A 19,918-nucleotide genomic window follows, 5' to 3' on the forward strand; every position below is an offset into this window, starting at 1 on the left:
TCGTGTAGTCCACCACAAAAACATCCTGCGGCAGTGAAGAGCAGGCGTTGACGACCGCGGTGTGGAGCTCGAGCTCGTCAGTCTTGTCCGTGTCGACGCTGAGGAGCACTCCCGCGCGGCGGACGAAGGCAAACTGCGGCGCGCTGCTGTAGAAATCCACCACTCGCAGCACGTCCGGACCCTGTATCTGTACAGCCCCGCTCGATTCGTGATGACGAGACGAGCTCGTACTCCTTCCTGAGATGCACATCTGCGAGCTCCACAATTTCACCACTGGTGCTGTTCTTGCAGTTGGAACTAGGAAGGGAAGATGGTGTAAAGGATTGGCGATGGAGGGGAGAGAGGACTCAAGTTGACCCCGAGGCTGCTGCACTCGGAGGAAGCGTAGAGCGGCGAGGCGATGGGCAATTCGCCGCTGAGGAAGTCGATGACCGGATGATCCCGCGCCAGTTTTTCTTGCTGCACTCGTAAGTTTCCGACTTTGGGTTGGTTGGGCACTTTTGCTTGCCACCCGAGGTGCCGGAGCTGCAAGTTAAACTTGTGTAAGTTTCCATGGCGCTGGGAGATTTCTTTCGAGTTACGTTACCTTTCAGCATTTCACGGACTGAAGCATCGGTGAGAATTCTCGAGTCGTCACCGCTGGCCATCCTCGTGACGTCAGACTCGATGTCCGTGTAGGACGAGAGCGACATGGCTCGCTTGAAATCGTCGCGGCAGGGAACTCCACACAGGCCGTGTCGCTTGAAGTATTTTACGTTGCCATTCTTTGCGAGGATTTGCTCCAGAATGCAGGCTTGCACAGCGCCAACGTCACGAGTTATGTCGCCAACAAAGTTGAGGATTTGATCGTCTGAGTCTTTGGTGTTCATGATGAGCTGAGCGTCATACCGGTGCTCCGTAGCTCGGAAGAAGATTGATTTCCCCCAAAAAACTATGCAAGCGAAGAACAAGGAATGTGGTGATTTGGCAGAGATAAAGAAAGAGAGCGCTAGAAGCTTTGGACGAGACGAGACAAGCTGGACGATCGATGATGGAACAAAGATTTGCCAAGTGCTGGCTTTTATAGAGAAGAAGCACGACCGAAAAAGAGGATGTTTTCAGGTCGTCTGCATGTTTTCACCAAGAAAAAGAGAGTCATACTTGGAGCGCAATCAATGTTGAAGTCAGCAATATACTAGAAACCTAAAACCTCGTGGACTCTTAAAACCTGACATTCAATCTTGGGAGACTCGTGATTTTCGTTCGTGGAAGACGAGACGACAATGACCCCAACAGAGATAACCACAGGGGAGCGTCTTTCACAAAACTTTGAAAGGCTTGCCGCCGCTCTCTTTCTCCTCAGAAGTTCCTCCAACTTCTTCTAGTGCCCTTCGCAATGACTCCTCGTGCTCCTGGAACACAGAATTCATGACTTTGTGGATACGCTCTACGAATCTTAGCTGTGCGACTTACTTTCACTAGTCGTTTGGCGTGTTCGATTTTAGTCGTGTTCCAAGTAAAAAATGTAGTTTGCACCCTTTATCTCTTTCATGAATACAATTTAAAAGCTTTGAGTATTTGTAAGTACTGTGAAAACCTTGGCTTTTTAGAAGGATGATGATAGATTTGAATGACCTTGAATGGCATTTTATAATTACCATTAAAATAATAAAATTGAGCTTCAAGGTTTATAAAAATAAATGCTCTCAATTAAATTTTTTTCTCATGCACTGGGAGATGCTGCTAACAAATATTTCACCGTCCTTTTGTTATATAATTACAAGACACAGAATGATAGAAAGCTAAATAGTATAAATAATATAAAACAATATTGCACAGTCAATGGATCAATTTATTTAAAGTACTTGTATAGTGAATTTTCTTCTTGGGTTTTTGGCAATCTTTGGTGATCCTTGTTGGAATATTGTGAGAGTAGCATATTTTTCTTGTGTTGGAAGACAAAGCTGTGGAAGTTTGATCATGATTATCACGAATGCTCAACGTTCTAAATGAGATAGTGGCCAGGGAAGCAATAACAATTACAATGGAAAGTTGTGATGTGTAAATGCACCATTCTCATAGTCAGGTACCTCCTTGGCATGGTATCTTCGTTTGCATGCTTGCTATACTAAAATTCCATTATATATATATAGTGAAGGCTGAATACAAAAATAATCAAAATAGTTGGCACACCCCAAGTCTGCACAGTTTTAGCTTGCTAGTGGACTTGAGGAGGGTTGCTAGAAGCCTTTTTCTATGATCGAAAAGCTCTCACTAAACTCCTATTAAGCATTGTTGATGTAGTGGATGGATGCGGAATTGCCGGGGATTTGGAGCAGTAGCCACCTTTTGCCAAGGCTTCAGGAACATTTTCATGTTGAGGCCTACATGTACCTACTATTTTCAGCCTTTATATAACCGCGATCCACCAGGCTATTCATGACGGAGTGTTGTGTGCAAGTAGGAGGCAAGAACATACCTGAGGCAGTTGGTGGCCCAAGTTTAATATTTATAAGAGGATTTGGTTGTTAAAAAAATGATTGATTTATTTTCTGCTCGCTGGAAGCTGTTCGGAGAATGGACAAGTGTTCTTAAGCTTTAGGCCGGGACGAGTTAGAGTTAGGGTTCTCGGGATGGCTTCTTCGCACGGTAAGACGCCCTTATCCGCGCTGTGACCCTGATGTTTGTTCCAGTTCTGTTCGAGGTGTTTGGGAGCTATCACGACTCGCGGTTTGTGGAGTGCCGCCCAGGCAACGCGATGAAAGTTCTCCCGGACGAGCCAAAAGCAGGCTGCTTCTTCAAGCTGACGCTTGACATCCCCGCCAGAGCAAGCTTCTCTATGTTCGTCAGGACTGTGTGGAGCTGTTTAAGGAATTGGAGGGACGCCTTGAGCAGGAAGATTTAAATGGAGGGAGTGAGCAGGAAGACGTACGAGGGGCAGCTATCCCGTTTTGGAAGCTCTTCACAGGGCACCCGGGAACTGGAAAAACGATGATTGGCCTGCAGCTCTTGTTCACGTTCATGAAGAAAGGACGCACTGTTGTGTACCACAACAAGATCATATCTTCTGGCTACGCAGTGTTCAAAGAGAAAAAACTTCATTCCGTAGGGGATAGAGCTGAGGTTGAGGGGTACTTAGGTGACCAGCGGACGATCTTCATAAATGACGGCTATGCTTTCAAGGGGCTCGGTTCCATAGCAGCCAACACACTGCTGATTGCAAGTGACAAGAGCTTTTTCAAGAGTTATGATGTTTTTTACGGACGCTTGTGGAGTGAAGAGGAGGTCAGGGAGTGCCACGAGCTCGTGTTTAGGGGGCAACTAGATTGGGGCGATGTCCAGCGACACGTTTACTATGCTGGTTTTGTTCCAAGGCACGTGTTCCCGATACCACGGTGGTTCCTTTCTGTTCTCAACCAACTGGAGGCTGAAATCGAATGCGAAAAATCACTGCTCTCCGTGATCTCTGCGGTTGTCTGGACAAGGAGTTCCCGGATTACAGTGTCCACCTTGACAGAGGATCTTATTCGGCTAAAGGTTACACGAAGATTGGCTCAAAGTTTATAATGGAACAGCTGCTTTTGCAACTTGACGTGCCGCACTGGCGCGATGCGCTTGTATCCTACAAGACGCGGCGAGGTCCCGTAGCGGATTTCAGAGGAGAGATCATGGAACTGCTGATCCATCTCACGTTTCCAAAGTTCCTCGCTGACTGTGAGCAGATCCTGCCCCGGACCATGCCCGCTCGAGCTCCAGGCAACGTCCAAAAGCTGGTGGTCGATGAGCAGGAGGATCTTCACGTCTATTTCTACTCCAGTTTTGAGGATTTGGAGGTGAAGATCAAGGATTGCCTGGACAAAGGTGCGAAGGCAGCTTATTTCTGGCCAAGGTTGCAGACGGATGCTGTCGTAGACAGCGTTTTCATTGACTTCAAGCGGCAAGTTACGTTTCTCCTGCAGGCCACTGTGGCCAAGACGTGTAGGACTGTTGTCTGGCACCCAGTTCACAAGCTGGTAGGCTTCCTACGTCAAAACAGCATAGGAGTTGCAGGGCTGTATTTTGTGACATCGGAAACCAGTTATACTCACTTCGGCTACCAGACCTGGAAGAAGGTGAGAGGGGTGCACCAAGATGAGTTGATACTGCCCGATCTTCCTCAGTACAAGGTGAAGTTTAAGATGCTCGAGAGCGACATGGAGAACCTGGAAAAGCTGCAGGAGTACAGGGACGGCATTGATGAGATCTTGAAACTAATGGCGGTAAACACTTGTGTGCATATCAACATTCTTGACAAATTTTGTTTTTGGCAGAAATTCGGCAATGATATGCCAGAGTGCTGTGTCCGGACGACTGACACGGACGTGGAAACTACTCCAACTGCGTGCGTGTGAGTTTTCTGGTATTTGCTTGTGAATGTTGGTTGGCTTAGCCGCTTTGAGCAGGACGCCTTATGCGTGGAGTGATCCGCTGGAAAAGCTTGGAGGGGACGACCGTTTTTTGCAAGGTTCAGACTTATGTTGATAAGTTGTTGATGTACTTTCTCGCTGTTGTGCTGGACAACACAACACAAGCTGGACAATGCAGTTTAGGATAATTATTTTTTGTCTTTGGGAGCTGGAGTGATGTCAGTGATTGCTGTGTCTTCGTAAAAATATAATTAAGATAAATTTTAGAGTGTAGTGACCATGAGGTGCTTTGAAGAGTTTAGAACCAAGGCAGGATCATAAAATGTGATGATATAACAAGTTTATGAGGGAGTGTTCTTGAGTAAACGGGTGAGTATATTGTTTTTGGGCGTGACTATTTATTTTGAGCTATCAAATAAAAATAGTAACTTCAAGGAGTGATCTGGATAGCAGGAAAATTCCAACGATATGGAAGTCGAAGTTTAACAGGTTCGTGAGCTGTCACGGGAAAATGTCTGTGTGTTCTTCTTTTTATGTCTCTATAGAGAGTGTCTTCATAAAATTTTCTGAAGCATTTTCTTGTGACATCTGGAGAGTGGGAAAATGTCACAGGAAAATGTCTGTGTGTTCTTTTCGTTTGATAATGTCTCTATAGAGAGTGTCTTCTTCATCATTTCTATAGCATTTTCCACAACATTTTCCCGCTCTCCAGATCACTCCTTGAAGTTACTAACCTACAAATTGGGGAAGGGATATAGATGTAATTAGACTGCAGATAAGGACCACCATGATAAAGTTTTTTACTCAAATACCTCAACTACATCTTTAGTTGACCAATGCTCATTCAATTGCAATTTTAGTAGAGGAATGCATGAAGTTATAGTTGAAGTAGTCATCACTAATAAACTTTGTTGAAAATGGAATAAACAACATTATAGCCATTAAATATTTAAGGATGTTTTCAAACCTTATTACAAATATTTTGTGACTTGAAATTGTTTGTACTCTTATCATTTACAGATCTTGGATATTTAGCTCTCAAAGTCTAAAATTGATATTCACTATTAACAATAGTTTGCATTTGTATGCTAAATTGTCATTTATAATCCCTCCGCTCCTGTCCATCAAAACCACTTGGAACTCTATTTTCTGACTACATAATATATGTGTTTCCGTGCTTCTCCACAAATGCTCTCACAAATTTATTTAATATCTTAATGCAAGTTAATTCTTCTTACCTAGAATGTTATAAAGACCTTATAAAAGATTTATATTAAGATCACCATTTAATTTTCATGAGTGTAGAACAAATGCCATCAATGCAAATTCTACTACAAACTTATCCCTCGTGACCTTGAGTGGAATTTCTTTACTTAGAAATCCATTAAACATATCATTGAATTGCCACATTCAAATAAGTGTGTTGTCGATGAAAGAAGAAGTAACATAATTACATAAAACCATAGAAGAGTGTAACCTTTCCTATTTTTGAACTATGTATTGAACAATAAATTCTCATACTTCTATCACTATTTAAGATTGATAAAGAATGTTGAAGATCACTACAAACTCTTCTTCTTTGGTATCACCTCATTCTCCAAAGTCACTACCTCATCCTCCAAACCAAAAGCACATTGACTCTATCATTCCCAATTGCTCTTCTACCTCTTTGCAAGAAAAATTCAAATTAGGGCTTTTTAGGGCAAAATTGTGAATCAAGATTCGGGATCTTGCTTGATTAGCCCTCTAAGATCCTGGACAGTGTAATCCGGGAACTCCTTGTCCAGGTAATAGGGTCCAGTGATTTTTCGCGTTCGATTTCAGCCTTCAGTTGGTTGAGAACAGAAAGGAACTGCCATGGTTTCGGGAACAGTGCTTTAGAACAAAACCAGCATAATAAACGTGCCGCTGCACATAGTTGCCCCCTAAACACGAGCTTGTGGCACTCCCTGAGCTCCTCTTCACTCCACAAGCGGGGCTCGGGAGCCATGTGATGCTAGCGTGTTTACGAGTGGTGGTAGAGACGAGCAGCAAGAGGGTCACGACGGCCGGACGATGGAGAGGGTCCGGTCCCTGCTGCTGGAACTTTTAGAGCCCATGAAACAAGCTGGATACGTCCCCTACACAAGGGAAGTTTACTTGGAGCAGCAGGGTGGCACAAGCGAGGATCCGTAGCAAACATCGTAACCGTCTTATCGACCGAATCAGGACCCGCAATCAGCAGCGTGTCGCCGCGGCTCTCCCCCGCATTCCTGTCGCGACGAGGAAGCTAACTTTAGGAAGAGCCCTAACGAAATGTATCGATACCAGTCAGTGTTTGGGCGAGCTCTTCTCAACTCCCAAAAGCTCGAGGATTAATTGCTATTGCGCGCTCTAGCTAGGGAGGAGTGAATTCGTGCCGGGCGGCTGGAAGAGTCGCGGCGCAGCGGCCGCATTGGCGGAGGCCTCCATTCTTCGCAGGCAGTGATGCTGAGGAAGAAAAGTGGATTAAGAATAGTCTGCTTTGATTCTGGAAACTATACAGTAAAAGGAAGGATCACTCCTCCATGAGAGATCCCTCCATTCTTCCAAGTCTGAGATCTATGATTTAGAAGGGAATGGCGCTTGAGACACGAGGATACACCACTCTCATCGGATGCCCGATCATCCTGCGCCCCTTGATACGGCGAAACGGGTACATGATCGCTCCCACGGGCCACTCCACCGCCGCCGCAATTGCGAATGCCACAAATCCTAGCGTCGGCCCGATTACCTTGACATGGCATGGATTCTGCCGAGTCCCGCACTGCACGCACGACGGGATCCTGTGCCTGCGAGTGCGAGTCGTCGCTACTGGAGTAGCAACGTGAGTAGTCCCCACTGCTCTCGTCATTCTTCCTTTGATCAATGCTCTGGAAATTGAGAAGAGAAAACACAAACTTCTTTCGCTTCGCACTAGAAATTCTGTCTAGCTCCCATATGAGCTCTTCTTTTATACTCCTTGAGATGGCACCACGTGTAGCAATTGGCGAGCGCCAGCTGCTTAGCTCAAAACAATGCCACCTGGCTTAGCCGTCACTACTTTGAATCGCAGTCGTCCACATGGCAAATCTGATCGGACGCTCGAAATTTGAAATTGCTTTAGTGGAAAAAGCCCTAAGTGACAAACTAGGGCTTGGGAGCTTGGGCATGGACGATCAAGCTAGCGCGGTATGTAAAGAGGCCATTCCATGTCTAGGTCTGAAGATCTCGTTGTGAAGATAGAGGAGGAGTATATTTTGTTGGATTTGGAGGAGGTCTTTCACGGCGGAGCGATCCCGACCAATTGTCCATACACTCTTTCGGTATCCTCCCCGATTTTTTGGATTTGTCTCTAACAGGAGCGAACGAATCTCTTGTTTAACAGGGTCTGGACACGCTTAATCCCATTCTTACTTTGGGCAATGGACTGAAGCTTGTTCGTCTCTCTTTCTTTTCCTAGTAGAACTTATTTGAAGCTTTCAGATCGGAGAGTACGAGGACACTGTCGGGTCCTGCATTGTTTTCTCTGAATCTGGTAAGGGCCTCCATTTCCATCTCACTGACGTTTCCGAAACTTTCGATTTCTTCCAGATGAGCCAACCGAAACAATCCGCGACCCGGTTTTCCCCCTGGACATCGTCGATCCAACAAAGCAACCGATCCAAAAAGTAGTCAAGAGCGTTTGCTCGCTGCAGAAGAAGCTTAAGTTTCGCGTCATGAGTGACAAGGACCAACCTCTCACTGGTAAGTTCTCGCAATTCCATCTTTTACTGCTCCCTCTCTTTCTCTCTCGCGATCACAGGAGCAACAGCGACGCAATGATCTTACCCGCGACGATTGTGATGGTATAAAAAAATAGGAGCCATTGGAGGTTCTTTAACTCCCACAGGTCCTCAAAGTCAGCGAGATCACTCATTTAAACAAAATATTTAAACAAATATTTACTGCCCCAAGGTACCATCGTACTTTGTAAGTTGTAATGCTTTTAAGCTGCTCGCCCCAGAGATTGTGAAGACCTCGCCTTGTAGTCATGAATGGATGAATCCAGAGCTCTTTTCTCCATCACTTTTAGCTTTTAGACGAAAAGAAGAGAACTGCTGTGACTAGTGGGTCACTTGATTTGGGCTGGTGGTGGTGACAAACAGCAAGCGCAAAAACTCGAGTGGCATCCATCCCTCAAGCTTCTTTTCTAGGGGGCAACTTTCATCTCTCTCTTGGAAGGAAAAACCGGCTAGAGTTCATGCATGAACATGAACGGGAATATATTCGCCCAAAAATCAAAAAGAAAAACAAATCTCTGACGTGCGCATGGATTAAATTTGTCAAAATAATGCAACGCATGCTGATGGTGTGTGTGTAAGTGTGCGTGCATCAAAATCAAGGGTGGCATGGCATGGCCCCTCCGTACGCCCAAATTGCACCCCAAGGCACACAGTATATTGTGACCACCCCTGCCGCCCTCAGTGTGTGTGTGTGGTGCCAACTGTAAGGCAGTAAAGGCGGCCACTGCCACGGTTGTACGGCCCCGAGCCTCATCAAGGCGCCGAACCAAGCCGACCATACCCGGACGCCCACGTCACCACCGCGGTCGCACGGCAACCGCACCACGTCACGGACGCGGACTGACGCGGTCACGCACGTCCCTGACCGCGGTAGGGTTAAGCTATGGAAGGATATCTTTTTTTTTCTGATCTCTGCCACGCAGAGAAAGAATTCCCATAGCCCCATGCTATCCAGCGAACAGAAAAGGGGAAAGCGAGAAATCCCTGTATCGCGACTAATCAGCTCTCTCGATCTCGATCAATCAAGCAAAGCTTGGGATGAATTGGGCAATTGCTTTCCTTGACTTGGAAAATCGCAGGGCGGGGCAGGGCAGAGTGTTTTTTTGCTGCCCCTGGGCTGTGCATCGGATTGGATCGCAACATCTCGGATGTGCGAGACGTCCATCCTCTTGCAGGCGAGGAGGAGGGCACAGCGCACAGGCCATTACTGATTCTTCCACCCGCAACTTGCCCATCTCGGCATTTCATTTCACCTCTCTCGTTCAGACACGACGACACGAGGCCACAATCATGCTCTGCGCGACGGCGATCGCCGATGAATCGATCGGAGATCATCACGGACCTTGCTTTAGCTAAAACAGGGGATTGCGAGCGATTTCCTCTATAATTCCAGAAATCTAGAGGGCTGGGATCTTGATTTCCAGTAGGATCTTGGATCCCGCCAACGACAACAAGACGCGCAGATCGGCGCATAGAAAGAGCCAAAAGATCGAAAGAAAACAGAGCCAATTTCAAACACCAAACGCAGGGGAAAACAGGGGAGAGGCAGGCATTGCCCATCAATTCCATGGCAGCAAGGCAAAGCAAGCAACCAAACCATGCCACCACCATCTCCATCTCGCTCCAGCTCCAATTCAATGAGACTCGGACGACCAAAACCAGGCAGACAAGGAACCGACCCTCACTGAGCACACTCCAGTGATGGAGATGGAGACCGATTCCACCCTCGACAAATTCAAGAGCGCTCGGATCTCGTCTCCCCGCTGCTTTGGCCTCTAAAAAGCGATTGATATTAGTATAGAGAGATCATAGTACTCTCTCGCTCTCTCTCTCTCTCTCTCTCTCTCCTCTCGCTAAAAAGGAAGAAAGACATCACAAGAAAAAGAGAAAACCTTGCGCTCTTGACCTTGCTGCTGCTGCTGGAATTCGAAACTTACCTTGGTGAATCTCTATCAAAACTTCCAGAACCTTTGAAACAGTGATGTGATCGTGTTGACGCGAATCCTCTCGGTGTTCTTCTCGGTGTGTTGCTCTACAGTGCTCGAATTGTAGTTAGCGTTGCCACAGGAGTAGTGAGGCCCGACGATCTCATCCAAATCACTCACCACAGAGGAGATCTGTGAGGCACTCCTTTCCTGTGCTTGCTGCTGCTGCTACTGCCACTACTCCCGCCAATGTTGGCCAGGAACTTGGCCGCGGTCGTCGATCGATGACTCCTAAACTTCTTCATAGGCGGATTGGGATTCACAAACATCGACGTTCGTGCCGCCGCGGACTCGCCGAAATCGCACGAGATGCTGTCCTCTTCGTCGTCGCCCGAGGATCCCGAGGATGTGGGCGACGAGGAATTGGCGTCCTCGAGCACGGAATTGGGCGACATCTCCTCGTCGCTGTCGGATTTGAGGCTCTCGGCGGGCGAGAGCACGAAGAAGTCATCGGGCTGGGCGTTGCTGGCGCCCTGGCGTGGGGCGAGGCTAGAGAGATCCTTTCCCCTGCGGACCACCGCATCCACCTGATCGAAAGGGAGAGAGACACACAAGAATCCAAGGTCAATTCTCTAGATTTTATGGATCCGAGTGCTCCAAATCGACCGATCGGTTACCTTGCAGGCCAGCGAGCAGTAGCGATAGGCGTCTTGCAAGCTCCTCTCGCACGTCTCGCAGGAATTTCCAAAGCCCCGGGAAGGCCGCGGTTGTGGGCGCTGATTTAGAAACACGACTCGCGCGCTGTTAATGATATAAGTCTGCATCGCACAGAGGAATGTGTAACGGTCGGTGGAAGCAACAAAGGAAAACCAAAAAAAATCGAGAAGAGAAGAGAAGAGTGGTGGAATTCCTCCTTGAATTTCACCACTCTCGACGGCGAGAAAGAAACATTCCAAACAGAGCTTCTGCGATGATCGACTGAAATGTTACCTGGACGAGCGCGCAATCCACGAATTTTTGGATGTCTTGGAGGCGGATGACATCGTGGTAGACATATCTCCTCACCTGCGCCACCGATCGAGAGAGGGGTGTGTCAATTTCCCTCCAATTGGCAAGAAATGGGAGAGGGGGCAATTCACCAACTCGGCGAGAGATCGCCCAATTGGTGGTTCTGGAATTGCGAATTCCCGTCGCTGGATGGGATCTTACCTGGAGGAGGCGGTGGGATTGATGCGCGGGGAGGCAATGCTGGCAGATGCCATAGCTGCAATCCACGCAAAAGACATTGCGCTCGTTCTTCTTGATGGTCGAGTGAGATGGGCAGGCCACGAAGAACTTCTCCGTGAGCAATGCCTCCAACCACGCTGGCCTCTGAGGCATCGCGCCAAGCTTCAGGCTATAGCCCACCTGGCAAGAACAACAAAGAAAGAAAAAAAAAGAAGAGGAAATCGATCAAAACTCGCCAAGGGAAAGAATTTGATGCATGGATTGGAATGTTGCTGCGCATGGATCAAGAGAGAGAGAGAGAGAGGGGCATGGATTGGAGCTGAAAAGACTGAATTTCCCCTTTGTTCTCGTTACCTAGGCCGGAATTTTTCTTGCGCGCGCTCGCTCGCTTCTCGCGAGAGATTTTCCTCGACTGGGACAACACAATGTGGCACGAGGCAAGAGAAGAGAGGATCAAGAATGGAGAGATGATGCGAGAAATGTGCGTTCTAGAGTTGCGAAGCAGGGGCAAATTCGCGGCAGATCGAGCACCGCGCCCCTCGTTCGGCTCGGAATTGGAGGGCTCGGCGTTGAGAATCACGCACCATAGGCACAGCTACAAGAAGATCCTCCTCCAAGAATTCCTCCTCACAAAACTCTCTGGAGAGCACAGCCGCCGATGGAAGTAAATGGTCTCATCCGCCATAGCCAACCCTCGCGGGCAGTGCATATAGAAAGCGAGGGAAGGCCCTGCCACATCGTGGCCGTTGCTACCACCAATCGGACGGTGGGCAGCAGTAAAACCCTCCTGCCCGCACCGTCGGATTCAGCCATTTACTCGACGGTTCCCGTTGCCGGGATGGACGCGCCAGATGCGCCGCCCAGGGCAATCCAACGGCGGCATTCCATGCCAACTGGAGCCCCGAGGCCGTGGCAACTTGGGGGCGAATTTCGGTCCGTCGATATCGCCCAGATCCAACCGTCAGAAACAACTCGCATGCAAGGTTTGTACCGCGCGGGAAATGGCGCGCTCCCCCCTGGGCTTGTAAAATATGCTAGATACGTACATTTATCAATGTATGGGTTTTAAATTCCCCTTGTCGTGGCCGCTCTTCCCCCCAGGGCATCTCTCCTCGCATATCCCGACGTAATATTCGCAGAATATTTCCCTCTCTAGCACAAGAACCCAAAAGTATGGCCTTTTTAGATAGATCTCGCGAACTATGTAAAATATTCTGGCAAACACCACACCACAAGTGCCGCTCCCAAGGTTCGAGCCCGGTGTCTCGCCCATGGAACACAAAATCTGACTAAAGAGATAACCTTGTCGGGGCGATAATCGTCCTTTATATCTTTCACCCCGCCACCCCGGATAGAAAAAAGAGTAACATAGTTTCACAGACAGGGTCACATGCGTGGCCCAAGCTCTAGATTCCGGGTCGCGGTAAATATTCTATAAACCCAAAACACGACCATCTTTTTCTGCCGCTGTGCTTGTTTATCCCGTTGATTAATGTTATGGTACTAGCCGCATGTGGGGTGTCACCATCGAGAGAGAGAAAACTGGCCTCTTGGGTGACAGCGAGCTCTCGGTCCATCGCGGTTTCGTTCAAACGCGGGATATTCCAGGAAATTAGGGTTTGCGGGTTTGACCGGGAAAGGGGACCGGCTTTTTTGTTTACCAATGCGCCATCAAGAAGAGGGTCCAATCCAATCCAGCAGAATGGAATTCTTAGATTGCTAGAGTGGTCTTTTTGGGTTATTACCCGTACAAAGTTTTGGATTGAGAGATAAATCACAAGCTTCTGGGAGTTGATCTTCTTTGAATTTAGACTTCGCAAGTGCAAGCAAGTCCAAGCAAAGCTACAGTGGGATGGGTTGCCAAAACTTGGGATGTTTGTATGTTTTCCTGTTCCTGGAACTGACAAAAATGGGGAGCGCAATCAAGATTTTTGCTTGTACGCGTATTCTCTCAATCATACAACCCCAAACACCATACCAGTAGGAAGAATGCCAGCAACAACCGCAACATACCCGTCAGAGCGCTTTGAATGTTATGCAGGTTTGCCCCGGCCGTATGGATAGGCAGGTAGAGAGATGTTTTTGGAAGTATATACCAACAATCTCCATCGCCCTAACTACCACCAAATACATGTATAAAATATGCACTCGCCACCTTTTTTGTGTATGAATTGGAAGGAAAGGTGGCACCAGCGCTATGGAACATGGGAGAGTGGTGTCAACTTTGCAGCTGCAGCTTCTGCTGCTGCCAGGAGGCCCCATTTCATCCATCAACTTTTGCGCTCAGGGGTTTTAGGGCGTTTTCGGTCTCGGCAGCAAGCAACGAGAATGCCGCTGCTGGAGGAATGAATGTGTCTTGTGAAATTTGTGGTGCTAGACAAGGATAGATTGGAAATTTTAAGAGCCCGGAAAATGATAGGGGCATTATTTACAACAGGCAGAGTGTGGCCATTTATTGGCGGCGAGTGTAACGCGCCCAAGCGACTGGTCGTGCCTGGCACGTGGCAGGGTGCTACTGGCTCCAGGTGGCAGGTTTGGGTTGACCGCGGTCGCCGCGACAACCGCGCGGTAGCACTCGTACGGCTTAGGGCTGGTTTTATAAGTTGATGAGAGCTCGTGAATCTTTTGATAAAACAAGGAGCATCGAGGGAAGGGAAAGACAAAGAATGCCCTTCTTTGTTATTGTATCGCCTTCCAGCCGCTTGGTGTTGACCGTCTAGTCCATCCAATTCTACTTCTTGAATCCCACCTTTCTCTCCTTTCAACGCCGCGCATTTGTACAAAATCCCAAATCTTTGCGTACCGCCACCTTTGCCACCAAAAGCCCAAAGCGTCTCTGTACGCCTACCATAGGTACATCGAGACAATATACAAGCAAATCTCTGTCTGAAGCTCCCAACGAGGGGAGAAAAACTATCCATTTCGGAGCTCTAAAGCTAAGCATTTATATCCCAAGATCGCGCAGTCCCAGTCATCTTCGCAACAGCGAGCTGGCTGGCTCGCGAGACTTGACCACGGCAAAAGCTCGACTTAAAATCTCTTTGCGGCACACTTGGGCGAGGAAGCCGGCGAGGAAGCCCGATCCATGGGATTCTCGGATCTCTGAATCCGGGGATTTATTAAACCGCGCCCCAAAGTCTCCCTCAAAGGGAGAGTTCCGACGCATCAACACCACCACCATCTTCTATATTGCTTGATTTTCTATCAAACTAGTTATTCTAAAGGTGGTGCACCCGTGTGCGTGCGTGGTATAGTGCATAGCATTTTGTATAATTCCCTTGCTTTCGCTTTGCTTGCGCTACCAGGTTGGATCATGCGACCGGCATTTTAATTTGATTAAACCCTAAGCAGTCAAAGGTTTGACCGGCTTATCCGTTCACGTACATCCCCATCGCATGGCATGCAAGCGTACATCCGGTATCATCATCGCGCATATAGCACGCAGGGCTACGTGGCGTGTGCCCATGGCCTCCGTGACAGGCATTCATGTTCGCCTGGCCCTAGATACTAGGGGCCCCACTTTCGCGACACGCGCGCCCTACCACCTTTCCCTTCCCGCGCAAAACTAAAAGACCTAAAACAAATATTCGTCGAATCCTTCCAGCTTTAAAAGCCAGCCCGCTAAAGTGTAGAGATGGGCCGCAAGTGGGATTTTTTTGTCCGAAGGTTGTACACCATGTGGACAAAGAATTTGACTTAACGCACACTATCTCTGGCTCTCTTTCTTTCGCTTTATCGTCTTCTCGCAACTGTTTTTTTCCTCTTTTTTTTTCTCGAGCAAGCTCTTGCGCGGCTCTGCGGCTCCTGCTGGTGCTTTGGAACTCACATTTTTTTTCTCTTTTGCGGCAGGCTTCTTTGCGCTGTAAGGGTACTCGGACGGTGCATGCCACAGGCCCCAAAGTATGGCGAGATGACAAGCGAGCAGTACCAGCGACGAGGTTGCGGTAGATGGATAAACATTCCAAACGCTTTCGATGAGGATCAAGAGGAGCAGCCTGGAAAAGCAAAGAGATTTCCATCAGAGTATCAAAACAACGCACTTCGTGACACCGGTCCTGGGGATGGCAATTACTTTACCACTGCGCACCCCCCCGTCATTTACCTCACTGGAGTCGGCAAAGGCGCCTTCCAAAGTAGATATGGCAAGCTATAAAAGTACCTGACAAAATCACGGGCCACAACACAAATGTGTTCTGCCTATATGGCTCATCAAAGTCAAATCGGCATACCAGGAGTAGAACTGGTAGTGAAGGGAGCGCGCAGCAATTATGCCAATAAAATTTCCAGTGAAGAGGACTCCCACGACATCTGTACCGGTTTTGTCAATACGAATCAAATCAATCAATATACCGAGAGGGAATTCAAGTTGAAAGCATACGTTCTTGGCCTAGCGTCTGTCGCCGCGGCAAGCTCCAAGCCTTGCTCCATAACGACAACCGCTTCCCGCTCCTTCGCAGCATTGTTTGTATCCCAGATGCTGCTGCCATACCCTTCTCGTGCCTGCATTAACCATGGGAAGCCATTTAACGTCAAGCCTGAGTCTTATGCTACGGCAACCAAAATTACTTGCACCACTTGCGCTGGGAGAAGAGGAACAGCAAGCCTACGTGCAGTACCATCAAGAGGAGAGCGAAGATTTTTGATACGAAAAATCTCTCTGGAACAAACTTGAAGTTCACGGACCTGAAAAAGAGGGAAAAAAAACACAACACAACTCCAATATCTGAAAAGTGCACAAGGCAGGCAGATGACCGTACCAGAAGTGAATAAAGACGCGACCCAAATTAAAAGCCCTTGAAATATATGCTGCAGGGTACGTTGTCAAGAAGGGGAGTCCTAGGAAAACCTGATAACAAAGTCGTTAATGAGGGCTTTTTTAGTTAGAGCCAAACCGAAATCCAACCTGTATAAGTGCTGCCACCATCAGAGCGACAAAAACACCGCCGAGTGATAGGGCCTGCAAACAAAAAAAAAGTAAGATAAAGCAGCCCGACAGAAGCTTTACTTACTTTACACAGGAGCAGCAGAAGCGAGGGAGCATACAGGAGCACGCTCATCTTAACCGAGACGGCAAGACTGCGGAAAAGCTGGTTTGAGAATGAACAAACACGAACAGATTCGATTCATACCTGAACACAGCCATACCGACATACCACCATTGTGACATGAAGAGGGCGATAGAAGCATGCGCGAGAGTGATCGCCACACAGTCATTGAATAGGCGAAGGACAAAGATGGAATGTAGTCGCTTTGATAAAGTCAGCAGGAAAATCGCCCACCAAGGAACCTACTGCACAATTCACATTCCAGAGAAGGTATGTTACACACGCAGTGCCACCAAATTTGACCAACACTCACCACGCGAGTTCTCACGTAAATTGAAAGAACCAGACCCAGGTTCACCAAGTAAAGAAGCGCAAAGATAACCTGAAGAAAGACTCCATTTCAAGAGAAAGATGAAAAACAAGGAGGCAGCAAACCTGAGCAGAAGAAACTGCTCCACCAGTGAGGTATCGTATAGCCGAGTAAACATACAGAAACCCTGCCGGGTAGACCAAAGGTCCAGTGTCGCCTCTGAGCTCCTCGTAGTTTCTTTCGCCAGACAGAAATCCAAACACCTAAAAAACATCATCAAACATGAAGAACATTTTTTCCTTTCTCTCAAGCTCACCTGTGCCATGTACGCATCCCAGTCGATCTTCGTGTCTAAAATGAATAGAAAAAGCAAGATTCGTGAATCGGAAAAAACAAATCAAGCAAAAGAGTGCCACGAAAAATGCCCTCAGATCTCATAGCTATAAGAGCATCAAGCGAGCGGTTTTCTTCGCAGACACTCCGAGTAGTGGGAATCAAAAACAGCACCAGCAGCAGCAAGCAGCGTACAAGCAATAGGGGGGAGGGAAGGAGTGGCTGCTTTGCCGCTCTAGGTCAGCTCAAATGTTTGTGCATCACCGGGCGATCGATCGATCGAGGAGAAAGATCAGTGAACTTACATGAGACATTCTTGACAACCAGAGCGGTGAGTACCGAATCAAACGCGAAGGCGACGAGCGCCACGATCAGGCAGGGCCGCCATTCCATGACGAACCCTAAAACCTACCAAAACCTAAAATTCTAGAACCCTGCGATTATAGTTTAAAAGCTTATTGCTAATAAACACAAAGTTGTGTGAAAATCGGATAAGAAGTCGGCATAGCGTTATGGAAGAATGGGGCCACCAAAGTGGTGCACTAGACGAAAAGCGAGACGATTCTATTGCCTGCTTACTTCTCACTTGATCGAAATCGATCATCATCCATCTTAAATTTGCAATGAACAGAGCAAATCAATAAAAGAACCTCGTCAACTACAAAAGATTATCACGTTTGTTCGGCAGCGAGCGATCAAACGCACTGTTTCATTCCAATCCATTCTTCTCGCACCTGCAAACCAGAAACAATCAAAAAGATTATAAGATCTCTTCTTCCTGCCATTGACACACAGTTTGACAGGGCTGGTCGGTAGTTGCTCACAAGACGCCAATTAACACACACCACGACACAGCCCACCACGAAAAAGAAAGCCACGCAAAGAAAAAAAATCCAAAAAGCGGAGAGAAAAACACGCACAATAGCTATAGGATCTACAACCCAAAAAGAAAGACACGACGAACAAACAAGCTTGCAAGCTATGGCTATGGCTGCTACTAGTCTACTTGCGAGAAAAGAGGAAGAGCCACTAACCTTGTGTGTTCGTCGTCCACCTTGCCAGCAACTTTGGAAGTGTGCGCCAGCAGCGAGAATCCCCGGCTCAGCTTCTTCCACGACAGATTCGACTGCAAAGGGCTCGAGCTCATCGCACACTTTTCCTGTGAAGTCCCGGGCGTGATCGTCGTCGTGGGCGATGGCGCCACCACCCCCGTGAGCTCTGGCTCCACAAACACTGCCGACTTCATGTCGATCTGAGCTATCCGGACAGCTCCCATGAGCCGCTCCGGCAATTCATCCTCGCTCTGCGACTCCACCAGGAAGGCCATGTCCACCGAGACCGAGTTGACGTAGCCGAGAGCCAAGTGTAAGATGTAGCTGGCGACCGTGGAGGAGCCGATGTCTACGTCGATCTCCAGGTAGTTCGGGCCTCTCCAGTAGCGACAAGTGAGAGCTCGGCCGAGCAAGCACGCCGCGTGGTTGCCGACCGCCGCGCGGACGATCCAGGGCCCCTTGACGATCCTGTTGATGAGTTTGAATCGGCTGTTCCGGAACTCGTCGTCTCCGTGGATGAACTTGTGGAGCAGCGAGCCGGGCACGATGGGCTGCTCCACCGCGTAGTAGAACACCGCGCTGTGGTTGTCTCTCCCGGGAACTTGGAGGTTGATCGCCAGGAGGAAAGTCTTGAGACCATCCCCGGATCTGTGAGCTTGTTCTAGCGACTTGACGATCCGGTTGCCGGAGCTTCTTCCCAGGATGTGGTCAAGCCTGGCCGAGGAGCGCAGCCAATCCACGCCGACTGGCTTGGAGAGCCAGTCACCCGCAGGAACCTTGGATTTCTTCGCGAAGTAGTTTGCTCCCCGGACCTGGAAGAGACTTCCTGGAGGAGATGCCCAGCCGCGGCTCCCCCGCTCTAAATCAACCTCTTTGAGAGATCCCCCGCGCCGAGCCTCGCACGTCCAATCCAGAAAGTCCTCCTCCTCCTCGCTGCTTGCCACGGAGCTGCTCGTCTGCGAGGAGCTTGTCGGTGGGCTGGACAGATCCTCGTCATCGTCTGGCCGGCAATGCAAATTCATGATCCCGAGAGCCAGTGGAGCTGGAGCTCTCTCCTCCTGGACGCTGGAAGATCAAAGGGAAGAAATCAGCCCTTGAGGATGGAAATTCAAGGAAGGGTAGGGTCGCAGGAAGAAGAAGAAGAAGACGAAGAGGGTGGGCAGTACCTTTGGGCCCTAGAAACGCGCGGTCCAGGAGCTAAATTCGCCTCCGCGACCGCGACCTCGCCGCCGCCACGTCGATGGATCACTCTGTCGTAAGCGCGATCCGATTGTTCTACTGCCGGTAAATCCCAGGATGCCAAAATCGATCAGGACGCGGGAGGTAGGGAGGAAATACCCACAGATTTAGAAGCGCGGAGACGTCGCAATCGGGGACGGGAGCCTGCGCGCCTTCGTGCTCCTTTCAACGCCATAGCCAGCAACACATGGAAATTGTGGAGGTTTTGTTTGGTTTATATATATGGGGTTTTTCTTTGCACAATTTTCTTCAGTGGTCGGAAAGAAGAAATATGATTCGCGTTGATTTTTGAAGGAATCTGTTTTAGTTGGGCTGACTCATAATTGCACAAGCTACATAACTTGATTCTTAAGCTTTATGAAGTATTAAAATGCTATACTCCTGTGGCTAAACTTTTGTGTATCAATGCAGAAGGTCATTGTGAGCTGCTGATGTTCTTAAAGTTTTCTAGGTAACATATACACAAGAGTCCTAAGAAAGAAATAGAAGAGAAATTTTATACAAAAGTTATCTAAGAAGTTACCTCTCCTAGAAGTTTGTTGGGGGATTCCGTAATCAGGTCAGGTTGAGCTTATAAGAATCTGCTTGAAAATTTACTTCCCAAACCCTGAATAATGAAT

At 48.3% G+C, this 19,918-nt stretch overlaps 7 protein-coding genes across 11 annotated transcripts in view; 2 read left to right on the forward strand and 5 right to left on the reverse strand.

Moving 5' to 3' along the window:
- Nucleotides 1-250, reverse strand: part of LOC112346828 (probable indole-3-acetic acid-amido synthetase GH3.9) — a 1,442-nt gene extending 1,192 nt beyond the window's left edge. The window contains exon 1 of the mRNA XM_024676593.1: nt 1-250. This exon is cut by the window's left edge and continues 62 nt beyond it. Within this exon, the coding sequence (XP_024532361.1) occupies nt 1-250 (250 nt within the window).
- Nucleotides 251-3,545: 3,295 nt separating this feature from the next.
- LOC9640051 lies at nt 3,546-4,658 on the forward strand. Its single transcript, XM_024676595.1, has 3 exons — nt 3,546-4,238; nt 4,290-4,366; nt 4,422-4,658. Exons 1-3 carry the CDS (start codon nt 3,546-3,548, stop codon nt 4,498-4,500), a joined length of 849 nt encoding a protein of 282 aa, XP_024532363.1. The 3' UTR covers nt 4,501-4,658.
- Nucleotides 4,659-6,855: 2,197 nt separating this feature from the next.
- LOC9642772 lies at nt 6,856-7,335 on the reverse strand. Its single transcript, XM_002971547.2, has one exon. The coding sequence runs from the start codon at nt 7,255-7,257 to the stop codon at nt 6,973-6,975; it is 285 nt and encodes a 94-aa protein (XP_002971593.1). The 5' UTR covers nt 7,258-7,335; the 3' UTR covers nt 6,856-6,972.
- A 157-nt stretch (nt 7,336-7,492) lies between these two features.
- On the forward strand, nt 7,493-8,450 carry LOC112346792. Of its 2 annotated transcripts, XM_024676442.1 has the most exons (6): nt 7,493-7,574; nt 7,625-7,708; nt 7,771-7,821; nt 7,869-7,920; nt 7,977-8,129; nt 8,188-8,450. In XM_024676442.1, the coding sequence occupies exons 1-6, from the start codon at nt 7,554-7,556 to the stop codon at nt 8,205-8,207; spliced, it is 381 nt and encodes a 126-aa protein (XP_024532210.1). In that variant the 5' UTR covers nt 7,493-7,553; the 3' UTR covers nt 8,208-8,450. The 2 variants fall into 2 exon arrangements, with proteins under 2 accessions (XP_024532210.1, XP_024532209.1); XM_024676441.1 differs by having other exon boundaries at nt 7,977-8,450.
- Nucleotides 8,451-9,700: 1,250 nt separating this feature from the next.
- On the reverse strand, nt 9,701-12,078 carry LOC9640052. 3 transcript variants are annotated; one of them, XM_024676587.1, is made up of 6 exons: nt 11,904-12,078; nt 11,302-11,499; nt 11,083-11,157; nt 10,770-10,910; nt 10,273-10,679; nt 9,701-10,199 (listed from the first exon to the last, which is right to left on the reverse strand). In XM_024676587.1, coding segments are annotated over exons 1-6 (825 nt in total). In that variant the 5' UTR covers nt 11,907-12,078; the 3' UTR covers nt 9,701-10,198. The 3 variants fall into 3 exon arrangements, with proteins under 3 accessions (XP_024532355.1, XP_024532354.1, XP_024532356.1); XM_024676586.1 differs by having other exon boundaries at nt 9,701-10,679; XM_024676588.1 differs by having other exon boundaries at nt 9,701-10,679; nt 11,674-12,078.
- Nucleotides 12,079-14,924: 2,846 nt separating this feature from the next.
- LOC9640053 (dol-P-Man:Man(5)GlcNAc(2)-PP-Dol alpha-1,3-mannosyltransferase) lies at nt 14,925-17,429 on the reverse strand. The gene is made up of 13 exons (XM_002971549.2): nt 17,313-17,429; nt 16,991-17,025; nt 16,800-16,937; nt 16,678-16,746; nt 16,449-16,606; nt 16,329-16,395; nt 16,223-16,276; nt 16,077-16,165; nt 15,886-16,002; nt 15,698-15,819; nt 15,549-15,627; nt 15,422-15,478; nt 14,925-15,314 (listed from the first exon to the last, which is right to left on the reverse strand). Exons 1-13 carry the CDS (start codon nt 17,398-17,400, stop codon nt 15,026-15,028), a joined length of 1,362 nt encoding a protein of 453 aa, XP_002971595.2. The 5' UTR covers nt 17,401-17,429; the 3' UTR covers nt 14,925-15,025.
- A 121-nt stretch (nt 17,430-17,550) lies between these two features.
- LOC9640054 (protein ENHANCED DISEASE RESISTANCE 2) lies at nt 17,551-19,607 on the reverse strand. 2 transcript variants are annotated; one of them, XM_024676565.1, is made up of 4 exons: nt 19,402-19,607; nt 19,226-19,334; nt 18,042-19,124; nt 17,551-17,741 (listed from the first exon to the last, which is right to left on the reverse strand). In XM_024676565.1, exons 3-4 carry the CDS (start codon nt 19,079-19,081, stop codon nt 17,717-17,719), a joined length of 1,065 nt encoding a protein of 354 aa, XP_024532333.1. In that variant the 5' UTR covers nt 19,082-19,124; nt 19,226-19,334; nt 19,402-19,607; the 3' UTR covers nt 17,551-17,716. The 2 variants fall into 2 exon arrangements, with proteins under 2 accessions (XP_024532333.1, XP_002971596.2); XM_002971550.2 differs by having other exon boundaries at nt 19,226-19,337.
- Between the last annotated feature and the right edge of the window lie 311 nt (nt 19,608-19,918).

The sequence above is a fragment of the Selaginella moellendorffii genome, unplaced genomic scaffold, assembly GCF_000143415.4.
Source record: "Selaginella moellendorffii unplaced genomic scaffold, v1.0 SELMOscaffold_17, whole genome shotgun sequence".
Lineage (NCBI taxonomy): Eukaryota > Viridiplantae > Streptophyta > Lycopodiopsida > Selaginellales > Selaginellaceae > Selaginella > Selaginella moellendorffii.

Coding starts and splice junctions, on each gene's coding strand:
- LOC9640051 (XM_024676595.1), top strand. CDS start 3,546: ATGGAACAGCTGCTTTTGCAACTTGACGTGCCGCACTGGCGCGATGCG. Junction 4,239..4,289: donor AGATCTTGAAACTAATGGCG/GTAAACACTTGT, acceptor TGTTTTTGGCAG/AAATTCGGCAATGATATGCC. Junction 4,367..4,421: donor ACTACTCCAACTGCGTGCGT/GTGAGTTTTCTG, acceptor CGCTTTGAGCAG/GACGCCTTATGCGTGGAGTG.
- LOC9640052 (XM_024676586.1), bottom strand. Junction 10,911..11,082: donor TGGATTGCGCGCTCGTCCAG/GTAACATTTCAG, acceptor TGTGCGATGCAG/ACTTATATCATTAACAGCGC. Junction 10,680..10,769: donor ACTGCTCGCTGGCCTGCAAG/GTAACCGATCGG, acceptor CCTTTCGATCAG/GTGGATGCGGTGGTCCGCAG.
- LOC9640054 (XM_024676565.1), bottom strand. CDS start 19,081: ATGAATTTGCATTGCCGGCCAGACGATGACGAGGATCTGTCCAGCCCA. Junction 17,742..18,041: donor GTGGACGACGAACACACAAG/GTTAGTGGCTCT, acceptor TCTGGTTTGCAG/GTGCGAGAAGAATGGATTGG.
- LOC9640053 (XM_002971549.2), bottom strand. CDS start 17,400: ATGGAATGGCGGCCCTGCCTGATCGTGGCGCTCGTCGCCTTCGCGTTT. Junction 17,026..17,312: donor GGTTGTCAAGAATGTCTCAT/GTAAGTTCACTG, acceptor TATTCATTTTAG/ACACGAAGATCGACTGGGAT. Junction 15,479..15,548: donor CACTACCAGTTCTACTCCTG/GTATGCCGATTT, acceptor TGATTTTGTCAG/GTACTTTTATAGCTTGCCAT.
- LOC9642772 (XM_002971547.2), bottom strand. CDS start 7,257: ATGACGAGAGCAGTGGGGACTACTCACGTTGCTACTCCAGTAGCGACG.
- LOC112346792 (XM_024676441.1), top strand. CDS start 7,554: ATGGACGATCAAGCTAGCGCG. Junction 7,822..7,868: donor TGGGCAATGGACTGAAGCTT/GTTCGTCTCTCT, acceptor TGAAGCTTTCAG/ATCGGAGAGTACGAGGACAC. Junction 7,921..7,976: donor CATTGTTTTCTCTGAATCTG/GTAAGGGCCTCC, acceptor GATTTCTTCCAG/ATGAGCCAACCGAAACAATC.